The sequence below is a fragment of the Crocodylus porosus genome, unplaced genomic scaffold (genome assembly GCF_001723895.1).
Source record: "Crocodylus porosus isolate Cpor-Errol unplaced genomic scaffold, CroPor_comp1, whole genome shotgun sequence".
NCBI classification, from domain to species: Eukaryota; Metazoa; Chordata; order Crocodylia; family Crocodylidae; genus Crocodylus; species Crocodylus porosus.
Window position 1 is genome coordinate 189102315 of NW_017728886.1, and position 20053 is coordinate 189122367.

General features: G+C 44.6%; 1 protein-coding gene across 1 annotated transcript in view; it reads left to right on the forward strand.

The window, feature by feature from the left end:
- IMPACT (impact RWD domain protein) overlaps positions 1 to 20053 on the forward strand; it is a 40469-nt gene that overhangs the window by 9589 nt on the left and 10827 nt on the right. The window contains exons 6-8 of the mRNA XM_019547135.1: positions 1730 to 1858; positions 2172 to 2266; positions 18450 to 18523. Coding sequence (XP_019402680.1) covers positions 1730 to 1858; positions 2172 to 2266; positions 18450 to 18523 — 298 coding nt within the window. The remainder of the gene's footprint in view (positions 1 to 1729; positions 1859 to 2171; positions 2267 to 18449; positions 18524 to 20053) is intronic.

A 20053-nucleotide genomic window follows, 5' to 3' on the forward strand; every position in this document is an offset into this window, starting at 1 on the left:
AGCCCTCTTGCTCAGGAGCTCCTATCACTGCAGCTTGCAGGCCCAGACGGACCACCTAGTCTCAAGCACTGGCCTTACGTGCCTCCAGAGCTCCAACCCTAACTGTCAGGTGGCTCTTCAGCCACCTTCAGGGGTTTTTGCTTGAAGACCAGCCTGCACTCCCTTGCTGAAGTTTAGCTCAGCTGCTTGCAGTTCTTTGCTTCTGGGCTGCCTAGGTGTCTGTCCCCCTTAGCTGCTTACTACAGCACCTCTAGCTCTCAGAATAGTTATTTCCCCCAGTGATCGCTCTGATCTCTATCCCTTCTCAGCAGCTTGTTTCTGCTCAGCTGTTGGTCCCACCTAGAAAGCTTGGTCTGCTTTCTCCTTAAAGTAACAGGAGCCTTGGGCTTCCTGTTACACTGCACATCTGATAAGTTTGTCAAGGCCTTTAAAAAAATGTTATTTGGCTAATTCCTTTTTATGACATTAAAAAACCCCCTGTCATTTGCAGCTGGCGTTCTCTGCCTTTACCAGGAATAGGCATGGAGACTGAACTAAATCATGCTAGGATGACTTAATTTTATTCCTGAGAGAGAGTGAATGACATTTAAAAAAAAAAATGTCTGTTAGTAGAGAACCAGTTTGCATTGTTCTTTTACTATTATAGTATAATCACTTTTTAAATGTTTAAATATTGGACATCATTCACCTCCCCCCGCCCCCCAGGTCTTTTAAACTGGAATCAAAATACCACCAGTTTTGGAGTGACACACCCATGATGGCAATCTTACTAGTTGGGCTGGAAATCTAAGTTATAATCACTGTTATTTTCCAATGTGTTTTAGAGCAGGGGTTGGGAACCCCTGGCATGTGTACCAGAGCATGGCAAGCGATGCCATTTTGCCTAGCATGCAACTGCTGGGCCAGGCTCTGGGCAGCTGCTGCCAGCCACAGAGCCTGGGCTGCTTGCAGCAGGAGTCTGCAAGCCCTGCTGCAAGCAGCCCAGGCTCTGTGGCTGGCAGCAGCTGCCCAGAGCCCAGGCTGGCTGTACCTGGGAGGCTGCAAACATCAGTACCAAGCTTTAGAGCCCTGGCTGGGTTCTGTGGTGGTGGTGGCTGAATGGATGGATGGCAGGGGAGGGGCCTGGGGCAGCATAACCTTGGCCTCTCTCCTGCTGTCTTTTTAGTGGCGTGCGTGAAGTTGCTGTCAGCACAGAGCCAATGCTGGGGCTCCAGAGCCTAGTGAAACTGTTTGCAGTCTGTGGGCTGTCTGTCACAGCCAGCATGGGCCCTGGGCAGCTGCAGCAGGCGGCAGGCAGGCTGCAACCAGCTGCACTAGGCTCCAGAGCCGTGGCACTGGTTCCATGCTGGCAGTGACTGCATGAGCGCCCCAATGAGAGGGCAGGGAGGGGCCGGGGCAACACAACCCTGCCCCTCCTTTGCTGTCTGCCCAGAAGTGTGCTTGTACCTGCCACCAGTAAAACGAGGATTGGCCCCCATGGTCTTCCCTGGCACACCAAGTTGAGGCATAGGTCAGGTTTGGGTTGTTTTTGGCATTGGGCCAAAAACATTGCTGACCCCCTGTTTTAGAGGTTACTAGTTATAAAACTGACTTGAAGTGACAACCTAGAAAAAAAAAAAAACGCAAAAAAACCACCAACACAAACAACGAGCAAAATGATGCGGGTTTCCTTTGTACTGTTCAGTTCTCATAAAAATGTCTAATAAAGCAATAGAATGTATGTTAACAGGACCAGATACTAAGAAAATTACTGAAGAGATTGAAGAGGATTATGATGATGATTATTCCCTGGACTATCAACTGAACCAAGAGGATACAGTTAAAACTTTAAATTTTATTATACCTGAAAGCCAAGAAGGTAAAGTAACTAATACTAAACTTTGATGCAGTTGTTTAGAAGAGAGAGCCATTTTATATTTCAGCCTTTTGTCTCAAACCTTTTGTATTTTACCAGAGAATAATAGTATGGTAAATTAAACCATTCTATCCAGTAACTGTAAAATGTTCTTGTGGTTTGTCAAATCTTGCCGTCCAGCTTTTGTTGATCTTTGACTCTTAAAGACATGTTGTACTTCCTGACTAGCCAAGTATATTTTTAGGAATTTGAAGCTACATTGTGCCTCCCACCCCCACAATATTTATATCAAAGTGTTGTAATATTAAATCTGTAGGTGAAGAACTACCACAAATTCATCATGGAAACCCCATCACAGATCGAAGGAGCACTTTCCAGGCACATTTGGCTCCAGTAGTGAGCCCCAAACAGGTTAGTAAAAATTTGAAGGATTAATTTTTTGCCTGCTATTTTAAGTTTGCTTAAACCCCAACAGAGAACTTGGAGTTAGCTATATCCATGGGAATGGGTGTGAGAGGAAATATGGTTTCTAGACCCAAGCATGACACTTTTATTTATTTGTATGATCTATATGCTGCCCTCCCCAAAAAGTTCAGGGCAGCTTATATAATAAACAACCAAATAAAATAATGGTAGTTTAATACCCTATAACAAGTGAGCATCCCTGGGCCAGTCAAATCATCAGCCTGCCCACTTGCCTGTGGGCAAACTGCCCACCTACTTTACCTACCATGCCTTAGTTGGTATCAGTTAGAAGATGTCAGTAGGGTGGGAGGCTACCCATTTACTTTCCCTAATGTCAAGAGCTTATCTACACAGCTCTGACTTACCCTATACTGTGTCCCATGCCTAACAGCTGGCCTATTTGTCTGGTCTAACACCCAGCCACTCAATCACTTGGGGTTCCCAGCCCTTCACTGTTACTCGGGCTCCCAGCCCCTACCAATTCAAGATTCCCAGCTCCTACCAATTCAGGGCTCCTAGCTGAGCTTGGGACAGTCCTGGTCCCCTAACATCTCCACACTGGGGCCTTGTCCTTTTGCCCTATACTGGGCTACAGTTCCCTTATCCCTTTGTTCCAGGAGCTTCATGCATGGTTCCCCACAGGTTCAGGGTCCCACTTCCTTGGAACCACACACTCAGCTCCTTAATGCAGCCTCAGAGCTTTCAGCAAGTCTGGGCACTCTCTCTGGCTTCTTTACCTGGCCAGGACACTGCCTCAGAGCTCACCGTGAGTCTGGGCCTTTGCTTTGTTCTTTAGGGTGTACTCCCCTAGTCTTTTCCCTCCATGGGGTCAGCCACAAGGCAGCAGGGGCTAAAGCTGTCTGGCACCACATATTCTCCCTTTGCTGGGGAGGCCCCAGGTGTGGCATTTCCTGGAGACTGCCCCACCACCAGCAGTCCCATGACACTTAATCTTCCCTAGCAGGTTGTAGTTTTAGGTCACGCCCCAGGACAAGGAGCCTCCAGCCATCTGCATAGCTTCTTCTCTTACCTCCAAGAGGGCATGAGCAGCAGCTCCAACTGGGTGGTGGTATTCTCTCAGCTGCTAGCAGCAACCTGCCAGCCTTACTGCTCAGAGCCCTGTTTTTGTAGGAAACAGCCGGAGCCTGTTCCCAGTCAGACAACTGAGCCTAATTGGGATTGCAACCAGCTGCAGGCTGCCTTGCTGCTACTCACGCCCCTGTGAGTAACAGAGCACACCCTGTGCTCTGCTACACACCTCCAAACACAACCTTACTTGCTAAAATGTTTCTGGAAGATGCCCAGGTTCAGGCTCTGACACCCTCAAAGGACAAGGAGTTCCAATTCCAGGGATGATTACTGAGAATGACCTGGTTTTGCTAAATGAAGTTGGCTCACAGATAGGATTTGCAGGAAGTTGCTCTGGGTTGACCTTAGTGATCGTATGCTGACCTTAAGGCAATTGTTCCCAACCCCGGATCATGACCCAAATGGGGGTTGTGAGGGCAATGCCTGCAGCGCTGTACACAAAAAATGAGCCACACTGCATGCAGGGAGCTCCCCTGCTCCCAGGCTGCCGCTGCACTGCGCTCCCAGCAGCAGGTCGCAGAAAAAAAAGGTTGGGAACCACTGCCTTAGGGGTTGTAGGGCCTGTGCCATTTTAGGCTTCATAGGTTGAAACCGGCATCTTAATTGCATCTGGAAAGCTGTTGAACATCAGTGCAGACTGTGAAGCCGTGGAGTTATGTGCTTCTGGTTACCCACCCCCATCAGGAGACAGGATTCTTTGACTTATGAAGTCACCTGAGAGAAATCATTTAAAGTACATTTTTATTCTGTGACTGCATAAACATACTCTTGTTATAACAGATCTGATCCTCATTTATGTTCTTAGTTATGTGTTCTTGCTTTAGTGAAAAACAATTGTTTAATACTACATAGCCAACAGAATTATTGGAAAGTGAGCTGCAGTCTTGGTAACATCAGCAAATTTATATGAAAATGTTATAGCGGAAGAAAAGTAGAAAATATGATTAGAAGGGATACATCAACATGTTCAGCAATACAACTTATTCTGTTCTTTGGCTGACCCTAATGAGATTAATTATTTAAAATTCATAAGACCTGGGTCCATGAAAGGATTTAGGCATGTAGAAGATTGTGGTGGGATTTACGTGCCTCAGTCCAGAATTATGATCTACAAAACCCTGCTCAGACGCTGCTTAATCTTGGATGCATCTAAAATTCGGAAACGTTTTTCATTCAACTTCAGAGTTCCTTAGGTGCCTGAAATTCTTCGTGTAATGAACTTTTCTCTGTGGTCATATGGAACAGGACTAGGAGCAAGGGCCTTAAACTGCAGTAGAGGAAATTTAGGTTGGAGATTAGGAAGACATTTCTAACAAGGATGGTCGAGCTTTTGATTAGGCTAACTAGAGAAGTCAAATCTCCAGCTGTGGAAATTTTCAAAAGCATGTTGGACAGACCCTTCACTGTGATGGTCTTGTCAGAGATGAGTAAGGGTCTGGATGGATGACTTTGTGCCATCCCTTAGTTCCGACTTTCTTATGCTCCTTTGCTATTCCTCTCATCCTCAGCCCTTCCTACTGCCTGCTTGATCATCATATTGGCTTTTGGGTATCTCATTGTGAGGGACTTAATTCTCCCTAAATATTGTGTAGGGAGCAAATATGCTTAATTTAGGGCTGTGGATTCTGCTGAACATTCCAAGTATCTACAAGACAAGTATTGCAGCATTCAACAAATCAAAAAAAACACCTCTTAAGTACTGAGTTATTGAAATTCATGAATGGTTGCATCAAAGTTATCTATAAAATTATTACCCCAGAAGAGACTGTTTATATGAAATAGTGTCCTACTTTGTTATTTTATCAAGTGCCTCAAAACTGCTTAGGTTCCAGATGGACATTAAATGAGTTATATTCCTTATCTGTAGGAACACCATCTAAATATACGGTAAGATCAATAGAGAGAGGAAATAATAAGAAGAAACAAGTAGTAAAAAATCAGAACAGTTATTCGGCTGCTTAGTTATATGTGCACATCTTGAAGGGACATGAGGCATACAAGTATATAATGAGCCTTTTACGTCACACTTTTGAGAGCCTGATGGTTAATAGATTGTCATGTACTATTTTAGGTTGGCAGTCTCAGGTGGGTGATGATCCTTACATCACATAATTTAAATTAATCCAATCAGGTACATTTCTGAAAGTGTATTGAGTGATATATAGTCCTCTTCCAGTATTTTTAAAGAAAAACATAATGACATTTAGTGAAAAAAGTTACTAAAGCAACAGTCCCTTTGAAAAGTGTAATTTTTGTTGCAGTATCGTGTTTTTTATTTTTTACAGTATACTGCCTGAATTTACTCTGGGGAAAAATGGAAAATGCATAATATTAGAAAGACAAATACTTTTTTTTTGTGCTCAAATTAGTATTAATTATGTATAATGTTTTTAAATAGCATGTTCTTCAATGTTTTTTCTTTCCTAGACTGAGTTGATCAGGGCAGAACAATTGATAGTCTGCTTAATTAGATGTAGAAAAGGAACTAGCATTGATTTACCAACTATTGAAAGCAGGGATAGCAGAAGTTTGTTAATAGACAGAGCTACTTAAAATCAGAAACTTCTACTTCACAGGAAGTTGTAAAATGAAATTTGTTTATATTTCTAATCAAAATGCGGATGCATATTTGTATATTTCCCATGAAATAGAAATTCTAAAAAGAGAAGTTTGGAAAAATGTAGTTTGAAAATAGGTTTTTAAGCTTTTATTTCATCTTTTACTGTTATTTCCTAATCACAATAATAGGGCATTATGTGACATCATACCATAATATATTATATTCTGACATATGTATAATAGCCAAAATAATTTATTTTATTTCATTTTTTTAAATCATTAAGGACACTGGTTGAAATGTATTATTTTGTGTAACTCATCTGCTGGGTACTGGTTAGCAGCAGCAAGGCTGGGTTCAAATTTTGGGCTACCCAATAAATTTTTACTATGGCTTGAGCCTCCACCGAAAAATCTGGGATCCCTGAATTTGGCTGGGGTGTCCCCCCATAAACAAAACCCCCTTCTTGCAAGCAGTATAAACACAAAGGACAGATTTATTACAGAAAACGAGGGCAAGGAGAGCAAAGGAAGACACCAAATGCAACTTAAAACAGTACCAGTTATGTCTTGGGGAGGCTTCACCCATGCTCAAACAGTCTGGGATTTGGCGGGGTCCACAAACGGTAGTTCTGGTACAAGGGCTTGTACCCCCTGTATCTGCCCTTCAGCAATGGGCTGGAGAGGGGGGGCCACACCGGAGAGTCTTATGAGCTGCTCCTCGGGTTTGCTGTGCTGCAGAGAGCTGCTATAGGGCATAGGTCCTTCTCTGTTGCAAAGTGCTCTTCATTGCTTCCTGGGAAGGTGTAGGGCACTGATCTCCACTTCCACATGGTGGCTTTGAGGGGTTAACTGCAGCTTCTGTCAGCATTCTGCACTCAAATTCGTGGTGCCAATCCCCCAGGTCTGCTATGGCAGAAAGCTACAAACAAACTCAAAAAAAAAGGGCCAGGCCCTTTTTCACTGGGTGTGGACTAGACAATAAAAGACAGCCAGGCCATTATGTGCTGGGCCTGGACCAAGCGACAAGTGCCAGGCCTAGCAGACAGTGGCCTGGACATCTAGGTGGCTTACAGACTGTGTTTTACTTTAAACTTGGCATGCCTGTGCTGAGCCCAGTGCATGTCCAGAAGAGACATTGTGTTAGTGGGATCTGACTTGCCCAGTATCTGTATAGATTGGGAGCTTTTATCTAATAGCAATTAGAATAATTGAAGCAGCTATTAGATAATAGCATCAAAAAGGCCTGCTGAAGGGCCTGATCTATACAGATGTTGCAGAGCCAGGTCAAACTAATGCTCTACTTCTTCCAGTTAAGCACAGTTTTGGGGGGGTTTTTTCATACCTGTCAACACCCCTGGTCTCTGCTCTACAATTATGCTAGAAAACAAAGGGGGAAGGTCAGGCCTGTCCTGGCCAATAACTGCCAGGACTCCATTCCTTTCCAAGTGAGTTTGCTGAAGGGGTTACTACCTCCACTGTATTATCCTACTCAGTGCCTTAAATCTGGCCCAGAAATTGCCAGGCTCCAAACCTGGTTAGTCTGTTCCAGGGATTAATACCTCCCCATAGTATTATCCTACTCAAAACTCAAAGGAAAACGGGGGAAAGAAAGACAAGAGCTTAGTCTTAAACTCTGAGACAGTTTCTATTAGTATACCTTGTATTTCCCCTTCACATAGCTCCAACTCCCTTCTCCAGTGAAGGGCAGGGGAGGGGAGACCCCTTCCCACAAGGGATCAGTTTTTCTGGCTCCCAATTCAGCAGCCTCTATAGCAGCTCTCACTCAAGTCCCCAAAAAGAGAGAGAACCTTATCTGAGTGTTTCCTATACAGCCTGGCATGACATCACCCAAGCTTTTCCAATCAGGGCTTGCCCTGCTTACTGTTTTTCCTCTTAACCAATTGATTAAAAAAACTGCCCAGTTAGCCAGTTATGCTAGGGGTCTGATCCCCTTGTGTAGAATCATAGATAATTAGAGTTGGAAGGAACCTCAGGAGGTCATCAAGTCCAACCCCCTGCTCAAGGCAGGACCATCCCCAACTTGATCATCCCAGCCAAAGCTTTGTCTAGCTGGGTCTTAAAAGCCTGCAAGGATGGAGATTCCACCACCTCTCTGGGCAACAAACTCCAGTGCTTTACTACCCCCCGGTAAGAAAATTCTTCCTAATATCTAACCTAAACTCCCCTTGTTGCAATTTGAGACCATTGTTTCTGGTTCTGTCATCTGACACCACTGAGAACAGTCTAGCTTCATCCTTTTTTGAACCCCCCTTCAGGTAGTTGAAGGCTACTATTAAATCCCTTCTCAGTCTTCTCTTCTCTAGACTAAATAAGCCCAGTTCCCTCAGTCTTTCCTCATACATCTTGTTCCCCAGCCCCCTCACCATTTTTGTTTGGACCCTCTCCAATTTGTCCACATCTTTTCTGTAGTGGGGGGGGAAAGAGGGCAAAACTGAACACAGTACTCCAGATGTGGCCTCATCAGTGATGAATAGAGGGGACTAATCACTTCCCTTGACCTACTGGCAACACACCTACTGATGCAGCCCAGTGTGCTGTTAGCCTTCTTTGGCCCAGTCCTCCAATTTGTCTAGGTCACTCTGAATCCTAGCCCTACCCTCCAGCATATCTACTGCTCCCCCCAGCTTGGCATCATCTATAAGCTGAGGGTGTACTCTATGCCATCTTCCAGGTCATTGATGAAGACATTGAGCGAGACTGACTCCTGCTTTTCTGAAGTCCAGGGTCCATACTCTGCTGTTCTCCATCCTTCCTTTCCTCAGGATCCTGAACTGAATCGTTCTGTGGTCACTGCTGGCTAAGTTGCCCTGTCACGGGACGGGGGTCCTTGAGGAGGGTCGTGATTTCCCAAGGCCCCTTACCGTGCCAAGTTGGCCCAATGGGCATCCTCGATTCTTGCCCACCATGTCTTTAATGGTATGAATGATAGGGAGGCTGCCTTTCAGTCCTCTTGGACACAGTCTTGATTGACTCTCTGGACCCCGTGGGTTTCTGGACCCCTGGTGGATCCCGCTCCAAGACAGATGTCACAATGGGTGTTTTGGGGCACCCTAGCCTTATGGGCTATGCGTGGCTCCAACCACCCCTTTACCACACCCTAAGCCTTGGAGATGGTACCAATGTTGTTTGGTCTGGGCCTTGTTGTAATTTGGCCCCCTTGTCCTCCCTGGGCCCTCCACAGCCCAGTCTGGCTCCGTACCTCGCTGGTGCTCGGGCTTTCTGCAGCTCAGTTTCGCTCTGCTCCTCAAGGCCCTGCAAAGTTCTGCGCCCCCTCTGGCGCCAGGGGTCGGTGCACCCCAAGTGCTGCGCCCTTCTTCCTTTGCTGCTGGCAGGGAACTGCCCTTCCGGCCTCAGCCTTTGGGTTTATATATGAGTCAGGCCCTGCCCCTTCTGGGCAGCTGACTGCTGACAGCTGTGGGCCACTAGCTCATTCTGGCTGCCTTGGTAACCGGCAGCTGGGGCTTCCACCTCACTGCTAGGGCTCTTTCCCTAGCAGTTTCAGCTCTTTAAAGGAGCAGGGCGCCATAGTGTGCTGTGACACCCTCCGTTATACTACATTCCCCACCAGTTCTTCCCTGTTTGTGAGCATCTGGTCAAGAAGAGCATGGCCTCTAGTTGGCCACTCCAGCATTTGTACCAGCAAGTTATTCCCAATACTTTCCAAAAATTTCTTGGATTGCCTGCGCACTGCTGTGTTGCCTTCCTAGCAGATGTCAGGGTGATTGAAGTCCTCCATGAGAAGCAGGACTTGTCATTGGGAAACTTCTGTTAGTTGTTTGAAGAAAGCCTCATTCACCACTTCCTCCTGGTTTGTAGGTGACTAGAGGCCAGGTTACTTGGTTCTAGTAAACATTTGCACCTTTTTTTTAAAAAGGAAGCCACAAGTGCCTTTTCTGCCTCAGGTATTTGCACAGTGCAGCTTCTTCTTGAAATTACCTAACTAGAGAAGAGGAGACCAGATCTCAAATATAGAAAACAAGATTATAATACTTGCTGTACAAATCAGACACACAAGCCGATGCCCCTCCCCCCTGTCATATTTGCACTAAAACAAATGATTTAGCAACATGAAAACTGGAACACACTTTGTAGTAAAAAGTGGCTGGTACCCTGGATCTACATATGTAACCCACAAAAATGTATCTCTTGTTTTTGTTGTAATGAAACTGTGTGACATTTTCAGCCAAAAAGTGCTTAATGTACTAGTTAGAGGAGTAGCTATTTTTAGCAAGCAGGAAAAATGATTCCAAGTTATGCAAGTGTGATGCAAAATACTGCTTTTCAGATTAGAACATTGCCTGCTTAATATATTTTTCTTGTTGAAAACAAGCATCCGTCTGTTTTATTACCAAGTAACAAGGAGAGAGTTCCTGTCACTTTGTTCTAGAAAATTAAGCACTCATTGCCAAACCCTATAAGGGATCTCTGTTTCACTCTTCTAACCAGTGAAGCGGCTGTTTTTGATATCCTTGTATTGGCCTGGAATCAGTTTTCTACGTTATTGAGAGCAGCTGTTCCTCTAAAAACACACTGATTCAGAAAATAGATGTGCTGTGGGAGGGGTGTGTGTGTTGGGGCGGGGGGTGCTTTAATTAGCACAGCTCCAAGAGCTGCACTAATGAAAAGCTCCCAGAGTGTCATGTGTATCAGTGTCCCTGCGCTGAAAAATGTTGATGGGGCACTTTGAACCAAAGCTCATTGAACACTGGTATATACGATGCTGGGAGTGTGCTGGAGCGTGGTAATTACCATGCTCTAAGAGACTTGATTAATCAAGACTGTTCCAACGTGCTATAATTACAGTGTGTTGGAGCAGTCTTCTTGCATGTGTATAGGAGTCCTAAGATACTATAATCAGTATTGTTTCATTTCCTTTAATAGTGTTAATATAGGCAGGATATCTTATTTTTATATTTTTATGGCATGGCATATTATGACATCACAGTCATATGTAAGATGGCACATCATATCACATCAGTTTATACTAATACTGGCATCATGAAATAATGTAAGTAATAAAAGCTTATAAATATACTTTTCAAAATGAAAGTTTCATTTTAAACCAACATTTTAAGATTTTTCTTTACTGAAATGTTTCCAAGTCGGAAATTTCCCACTTCAGAGCTGGTCTTTTCAGGACATGTCATCAGTTGGTGTGATTTCACAAAATGATGACTTAATTGAAACATCCATGTTCAATGGAAAACTGATCAAATGAAAATATTTTGAATAGTTCTATTAATGTATTATTTCTGTGCGTATCAAAACAAAGTCACAAAAATATAATATATATTTTTTAAACTTATGTTTTTCTGGTTGTTAATTTTGTATATGGTACAACTTAAAAGAAATCATAAGAGGAAAAACCAGTAAGAAGCTGTAAGCACTTGGAGGAGAAAAAGGTGATTAGAAACAGTCAGTGTGGATTTACCAGGGGCAGGTCGTGCCTTACCACTCTGATTGCTTTCTATGATGAAATGACTGGCTCTGTGGATGCAGGGAGACTGGTGGGTGTGGTGTACCTTGATTTTTAGCAAGGCTTTTGATACAGTCTCCCACAATTTTCTCCCAGGCAAGCTAAGGGAATATTGGCTGGATGAATGGACTGCAAGGTGGATAGAAAACTGGCTGGAGCACCAGGCTCACAGGGTTGTAATCAATGGCTTGATGTCTAGTTGGCAGCTGAAAGTAGTAAAACACTGGAATAGGTTACCCAGACAGGTGGTGGAAACTCCATCCTTGCAGGCTTTCAAAACCTGGCTAGACAGAGCTTTGGCTGGGATGATCTAGTTGGGGATGGTTCTGCTTTGAGCAGGGGGTTGAACTAGATGACCTCCTGAGGTCCCTTCCAACCCTAACTTTCAATGATTCTAAGGCTTAGGTGTTCATATACTGTAGTGTATGTATTACATAAGAGAAGTAATTTAAAATGCTGCTTGCTGGAATGAAGCTGCAGGTGTGCGTAATAGAAACTGAATATAATGAATTGGACTTATTTTTAAAGAAAATGTTAGTACTGTTCCACAAAAAAGTATCAACAGAATACTCATGAGAGCCCAGTAGTCTGCTGAGTTTATAAAATGTATGTCTGTGAAACTTACACAATGTACAATTTAGAGACTGCTCTGCAAGTTATGTGAGTTCTTCCTGTGTGCAGTGCATGCTCATGTATAGCAGTGATGGTAGCAAATTTGTGCTTCCATTAATAGTGTCATGGTGTTGTCTTTACATTATGCTATGTGTAAGTACCACTGATGCTTTCAGGAATTACATGCAAATGTTCAGGGCAGAATGTTGTAAAATCTTTTAATCCTTAAGGAATGTCAAATTCACTCTGTGGCCTAAGCCAGAATTCTGCATCCACAGGGCAAGTGGTAGCTGTGGCAGGACTAGGTGCATTGGTAGAGGTAATGGGCTAAGTGGCTACAAGCCAAGCAGCTGTGAATCCAGGCCCAGCAGGGTATAAAAGGAGACTCCCCAAGCAACCACGGAGTGAGTGAACAGGGGCAGCAAGCAGTTTGTTGCCCCCTGCTTTAAAGAGGAACCGTTAAGCTTGGTGAGAGGAAGCAGGGGAAAAGGAACTTTTTGGGGCAAGGAGCAATAGACAGGACAGCTTACAGGTGAATTTGCTAGGGAACATCAGGTTGGAAGAAGAGGGGCAAGACAGGGGCAACAGACTGAGACCTAGAGAAATGGCTGGAGGACACTGCAGTGCCAGAGCCACTGCCACTGCTTCTGCTTGCCCCTGTGAGGTGTCTGTCCAGGCAAGACTGCTCACTGTCAAGGCTTCCACCCACGTCCTGGTTTGGTGCTGTGTAAACTGTGGCTTACAGGTTCATTCCAGTGCCATCCAGGTTGGGGAGTGCCTGTGATGTGAGCAGTGCCTCCTTGTAGTGTTCCTCAAGGAGCAAGCAAGAGAGCTATAGGAGGGAGGTGGCAAGGCTCTGAAGCATCCTTTAACATGAGTACTTCATTGATTAAATGCTGAAGGAGACCTCTAGAACTGTGGAGGAAGGACTGCTAAAGCCAGTGCTAGACAAGGGAGCGGACAAGGACTCCCAGAAAGGTGGAAGCTGGAAGCTTGTGACTTCTGGTAGCAAGCAAAAGTCTTTGTCTCCACCTGTAGCAGTTGGCCTGGAGAACAGATATGGAGCCCTAGCACTATAGGAGAAGGAGCATATTCCATTGGTGGTGGAGGACAGGCCAGGCCTCCCCAAGGTTGGAAAGATACCACTGCTACCAAGAAGCAGCGATGGGTGGTGGTTGGAGACTCCCCTTTGGTGAGGATGGAAGCATCTATCTACTGGCCTGACCTGTTGTCTTGGGAGGTCTGCTGCTTGTCCAGATCCAAGATGTCATGGAAGGATTACTGGGACTCATCTGGCCATCTGACTACTACCCCACGTTCTTCATCCATGTGGGTACCAGTGATACTCCCTGTGGAGACCCTGAGCAGATAAAGTGACTTCAGGGCTTGGTGCAAGGGTAAAGGGGACAGGGGCTCATGTTCTGTTCTCCTTGGCAAATTTACAGGGGTTGCCAGCACTGGGCAATGACTCCTGGGCACTGGGGAAGGGATGGGCGCAGCAGGCCCTGCCCCCAGCTCCAGCCCCAATCCTGGGCCCAGCTGTGTTTTGATCCCTGCCCAGTCCCAGACCCATTCCCCACCACGGCCCTTCTTCCTCCCCCCACAGACTTTCCTGGGGGCAGAGGGGTGCTCACGCATTTTCAGCCCTCCCACCCCATTTTCTTTTTCTCCCTCCACTTATGCCCTCCGCCCCATCTATCTCTGAGTTTACCAGCCACCCTTGGCATCTATACATGAATGCACAGAGCCTGGAAAACAAGTAGTCAGAATTAGAAGTCCTCACACAGTCATGGAACTATGCATTTGGAATAACAGAGACTTGGTGGGATAGCTTGCATGACTGGAGCACTGTCATGGATGGGTATAAAATGTTCAGGAAAGACAGATGGGGGAGAAGAGGAGGAGGAGCTGCTGTTTATGTAAAAAAGCTATCAGCTCAGAGGCCCAGTGTGAAACTGGAGATAGGCCTGCTGAAAGTCTCTGGTTTAGGGTCAGAGGGGAGAGCAACAAGGGTGGTGTTGTGGCCATAAATCACCAGACCAGGAGGATGTGGTAGGTGAGGTTTTCTTCTAGCTAAGTTTCCTGATAAAAGGCCCTGGTTCCCATGGGGGACTTCAATCTCCCTGACATCTGCTGAGAGGACAGTACAGCAGTGCACAGGCAATCCAGGAAGTTTTTGGGGAGTGCTGGGGACAATTTCATGGTGCAAGTGCTAAAGAGGACAGCTAGGGGCTGTGTTCTTCCTGACATGTTGCTTGCAAACAGGGAATAGTAGTGGAGGGTAACTTGGGCAGTAGTGACCATCAGATGATTGAGTTCAGGATCCCGAGGAAAAGAAGGAAGGAGGGCAGCAGAGAATGGACCCTGGCCTTCAGAAAAGCAGACTTTGACTCACTCAGGGAGCTCATAGGCAGTATCCTGTGGGAGGCCAGTCTGAGAGGGAGAGGAGTCCAGGAGAATTGACAGTACTTTAAGGAAACAAACCATTCTGATGTGCAGGAAGATCAGAAAGTATGGCAGAGGACCAGCTTGGCTTAGCAGGCTAAAACACAAAAGGAAAGCTTATAAGAAGTGGAACTTTAGACAGACAACTAGGGAGGAGTATAGGAGTATTTCTCAGGCATGTAGGGGTGAAATCAGCAAAGCCAAAGCACAGTTGGAGTTGCAGCTAGTAAGAGACATGAAGGGTAACAAGAAGGGTTCTGCGAGCATGTAAGCAACAAGAGGAGGATCAGGGAAAGTACGGGTCCTTTACTAAATGGGGGAGGCAACCTAGTGACAGAAGATGCAGTGAAGGCTGAAGTACTCAATGCCTTTTTAACCTCAGTCTTCACAGGCAAGGTCAGCTCCCAGACTACTGCACCTGGCAGCACACTTTGTGGAGAAGGTGAGCATCCAACAGTGGCAAAAGAACAGGTGCGGGACTATTTAAAAAATCTGGATGTGTGCAAGGCCATGGGGCTGGATATCTGCCGAGGGCACTGTGGGAGTTGGCCGATGTGATCGCAGAGCCTCTGGCCATCATCTTTAAAAACTCATAGCAATCGGAAGAGGTCCCAGATGATTGGAATAAGGTAAATATAGTGCCCTGTCTTTCAAAAAAGGAAGAAGGAGGATCCGGGGAAATACAGACCTATCAGTTCACCTCAGTTCCTGGAAAAATTATGGAGCAGGTCCTCACAGAATCTATTTCTAAGCCCTTGGAGGAGAAGAAGGTGATTAGGAACAGTCAGTGTGGATGCACCAAAAGCAGGTCATACCTGACCAGCCTGATTGCCTTCTATGATGAGCTGACTGGCTCTGTGGAGATGGAGAGACTAGTGGATGTGTGATGTACCTTGAATTCAGCCAGGCTTTTGATACAGTTTCCCACAACATTCTCACAGGGAAACTAAGGAAGTACAGATTGGATGAATAGAATGTAAAGCAGATTGATGGTCCAGACATTGACTACTACCCTATGAGTCAGAAAACTGTCTAGTGCCCCAGGGGTTGGTCCTGGAGCTGTTTTTGTTCAATATTTTGATCAATGACCTAAAGATGGGATAGAGTACACCTTCAGCAAGTTTGCATATGACACCAAGCTGCGGGGAGTAGTACATATGTTGGAGGGTAGGGCTAGGATTCAGAGAGACCTTGACAAATTGAAGGATTTGACCAAAAGAAATCTCATGAGGTTCAATAAGGACAAGGACAAAGTCCTGCACATGGGACAGAACAATGCCGTGACTCAGCCAGTTGGTTCCCAGCCTGTACTAAGCAGCAGCTCTGCAGAAAAGGACCTAAAGGTTACAGTGGACAGTAAGCTGAATGAGTGAACAGTATGCCCTTGTTGTGAAGAAGGCTAATGGCATATTGGGCTGCATTACTAGGAGCGTTGCCAGCAGATCGAAAGAAGTGATTATTCCCTTGTATTTGGCACTGGTGAGGTCACAACTGGAGTCCTGTGTCCAGTTTTGCGCCCCTCCAATACAGAAAAGATGTGGACAAATTGGAGAGAGTCCAGCAGAGGGCAGTGAAAACGGTTAGGGAGCTGGGGTATATGACTTCTGGGGAGAGGCTGAAGAACCTGGGGTTATTTTGTCTGGAGAAGAGAAGATTGAGGAGGGATTTAATAGCAGCCTTCAACTACCTGAAGGCTGGTTTCAGAGGATGGAGCTAGACTGTTCTCAGTGGTGGCAGATGACAGAACAAGGAGCAATGGTCTCCAGTTGCAGCAAGAGAAATTTAGGTTAGATATTAGGAAAACTTTTCTCACTAGGAGGGTAGTAAAACACTGGAACAGGTTAGCCAGAGAGGTTGTGGACTCTCCATCCTTGAAGGTTTTTAAGACCTAGGTAGACAGAGCCTTGGCTGGGATGGTCTTGCTTTGAGCAGGGCGTTGGAGTAGATAACCTCCTGAGGTTCTTTCCAACCCTAACTTTTCCATGATTCTATGAAATGGTCATAGGGTTAGTTGGGCTCTGTTAGCACAACCCATGCTTGCCCATCTGTTTCTGATGGCCATGTCCAGTGGGGCCCCAAATTCTGTGGTTGGCCATGCCCACTAGCAGCAAAGCCCCAAAAGTCTCTGGCCCATCAGTAGAATTGGAATGGCGCTGTGGGCTACATATTTGACCGCCCTGATCGATCTAGGTCAGTGTTTCTCAACCCATAGGTCATGACCCAAAAGTGGGTCACAAGTGAAAGGGCTGTGGACAAACTTTAAAAAGGATTCGCCTTTAAAGGAGACAAAAATGGGAAACCATGGCTTTTCACTTGCAGGCTGACAGAGTTCCAGCCTGTGAGGGGCTGCTTCCACACCTCTCCCCTCCCCCTCCCCCCTGTCTCACACACTGTGGGGCTGGGGCAAGGGGGCACCAGATCAGGAGAGAGGGCTGCACTGGGTCAGGACTAGCCATTGATGTTTACAAATGGGTCCTGGTATAAAAAAGTTTGGGAACCACTGATCTAGATGATGGGTGCTCTAAATGTGGTTGCGTATGCCTTGACTCAGTAATAGGGTTGGAGTGGTAGCATGGCAGTGATGCTCCAGGAAGCATGCAGAATGCAAGGGGGTTTTGTGGTATTTTTTATTGGACCAGCTGTACAATTGGGAGATGTTAGTCAAGACTTGAGGAAGGGCACTTTGTTTGCAAAAACTTGTTTAACATTTTTCCCAACAATATTGTTGGGTCTAGTAGAAGAGGATCCAGCAATTCAGAGGTGTGCAGTGAAGAGGATAAAGGGTTTGGATAGCAAATCAAGGAGAGGCTGAAGGAGCTAGGAATGTTCAGCTTGTGGAAAAGATGCTTAAAAAGAGGGGACATGATAGCAGCCTTCAAATACTTGAAGGACTGCCATAAAGAAGATCACTGCAGATCAGAGGATGTGGACCAGTGGCTTGAAGTTGCAGGAAAGTAAGTTTAGACTGAATATTCAGAAATAACTTCTTCACTGTTAGAATATTGAGGCAGTAGAGTAGACTGCCTTGGGAAGTTCTGGACTCTCCATTGCTGGAGGTGTTCAAGAAGAGGTTGGACAGCCACTGGGGTTGGGGTGATTTAGGTGTATGTTCTGCTATGGGTATGTCCCAGGCTTCTGGGCTTTGGTGATTGTCCTTTTCCCACCCCCCTTTTTACTATGTGTCAGGATTTTTTTAAGGCTTCCTCAAAGGCATTGGGTATTGGCTACAGTCAAGGTTGGGTGTGTCAGTGCTCCGCCTGAGACCAAAGCCAGATGTTCCTAGCTAGAGGATTTTACCCCTCCACTTGGGGTTAAATCGATTGCCACGTTTAGGGTCAGGAATGAATGTTATCCCATGATTATATTGGGGGTGGACTGGTGTGGTTTGCCTTCTTCTGTAGCGGAGGGGTGTGACCTTCTGCCTGTGAGTGCTTGAGCATATATTGATAGAATTTCATAGAAGCAGGACATCGGTTGCCGTGGTTCCCATACTTTAGCTTTGGCATGTTAGATCTGTGTTGTGTCAGGACTGATAACAGTCTTACAGTTGAGTTTTATGTGTATGGGATGGTTTGGATCTTTCTTTAGGCAGGGGATTGGACTAGATGACCTCTGGAAGTCCCTTGCATCCGTGCTTCTGTATGATTCTATGGTTTCACCAAAAAAATGTTGCTTTTCATATTGATTCAGTAAAGTGCTGAATGCAGTGGGACTATTTATATGGGTAAAGATTTGCTAAAGTACTTTCCTGAATCAGAGCCACAGAGAGAAGTGGGTAGTAGTAACTTGTATAATTTGAATGAAAGACCAGCCAAACATTTTTTATTAGAGTAAAATTACTGTTTGATAGTATTAATTTAATATTAGTTAACAAATCCTACATAACAAACTATACTCTTAAAAGATGCACATTTGTTGTTTTTCCAGGTGAAAACAGTTCTGGACAAATTGTATGAGAATAAGAAAATAGAGAATGCTACACACAACATATATGCCTATCGGTAAGCTGTGATTAAAGAACTTTCAGTGCACTTTTGCAAGCTTTTGAGAGGTGTCGAAGAAGTAAAACACTGTTCAGAGGGAATCCCTCAAATAAATTATTCTCTTGGCCAATTAAATCAATTTTTGGCATATTTCTTGGTCAGCCATAACTGTACATGAAATGTGTTAATATTCATTATTGGTATATGAACTTATAGAAATCATGAGATCAGAGATGTAAAATAAAGGGAAAGCTAGAAACTTTTTAAATATGTTCATAACTCTTAAAATGCATCTGGATTTAAATAAAGCATTAGAATACCTACAGAGTGATAGCATGTGCTCTGAGAGCAACCTACATCATCATTTTTTCTGCATCCAGTCATACATCTTTGGAATACTGAGATTAAAAAACCCTGCTCATACAGAGTTTATTAGATCTTAGTGAAATTGGGAGGGGAAGTGGGGGCGGGGGAGGAATCCAGCCCCCCAGAGCTCAGTAGAATTAGCAAAGAAGCCTATGATCTGTAGCACCAGGGATGGATACTGACCAGTCCTCTCGCAGTAGTATGGCTGTAGGAAATGGAGATGTATACTTTAAGAATATTTAGGACTTAAAAGTTCATCTCTGCTGCATCTGTCTGTGATGAGAGAGTTTAATTTCTTATTGCTGCCTACCTGGCACTTGTCACTTTGTGTCACCAAATTTTCTTAAAAGCAACATAAAAACCCTATTTTGCTAACATGACTTCTTAAGTACAAAGTTACAATGTTACAAAGTTATGAAATCATTTAGGAAACAAGCAGTCGGACACCAGCTGTGTGGAGGATTTTATTTTTGAAACTGGATTGAAACCATTCTGCTTTCATATAAACTAACTGTTCTGGGGTGTATAGTTCTTGTAATGTCCATGTACAAAGCCGTTCCTGGCAGAAAGTAGAATGGGAAGTTTGGAGGTAAATCTCAGGAGTAATTTCAGACTGGCGATGAAAATCTCGACTTCATTGAAATCAGTGGTCGTTTTACCAGAAGTCCTAGAGTTTCCTGGACTCTCTTCCTGATATAGAACTTCTTTTTGTCTCTGATGTAATTTTGGAGGTAATATCTGACCAGGTATCCATAAAATCCATCTGGTAATATCTGGTAAGGGTAATATCTGATATCCTTTTGGGGATCACTTCTGACAGGATCATAAGAGATTAAGGTGGTTTTAATGTGAAAGTATTTAGTTTGAAATTTGATCACCTGGTTTCTAATCTTGCCTTTTCCATAGACTCCCTTTACATGCTGGGTAAGTCTTAAATTTTATGGATTTTTTTGGTTCTGTATCTTTGAAATATAGGCTAATAATACTTTCTTACAATGCAAGCAATAATACTTGATTACTTAATGCAGTGTGTAAGCAGTAATATTTGCTCATGCAACGCTGTATTAAGGATGACTTGATATTTGTAAAACATTTTAATTCGAAGTTACTTGCCAAAATCCTTCAGGTCTAGTTAAGCTAAGCCTGCCTCGACTAGGTTATTTTACTTTGTGATAGTCAATT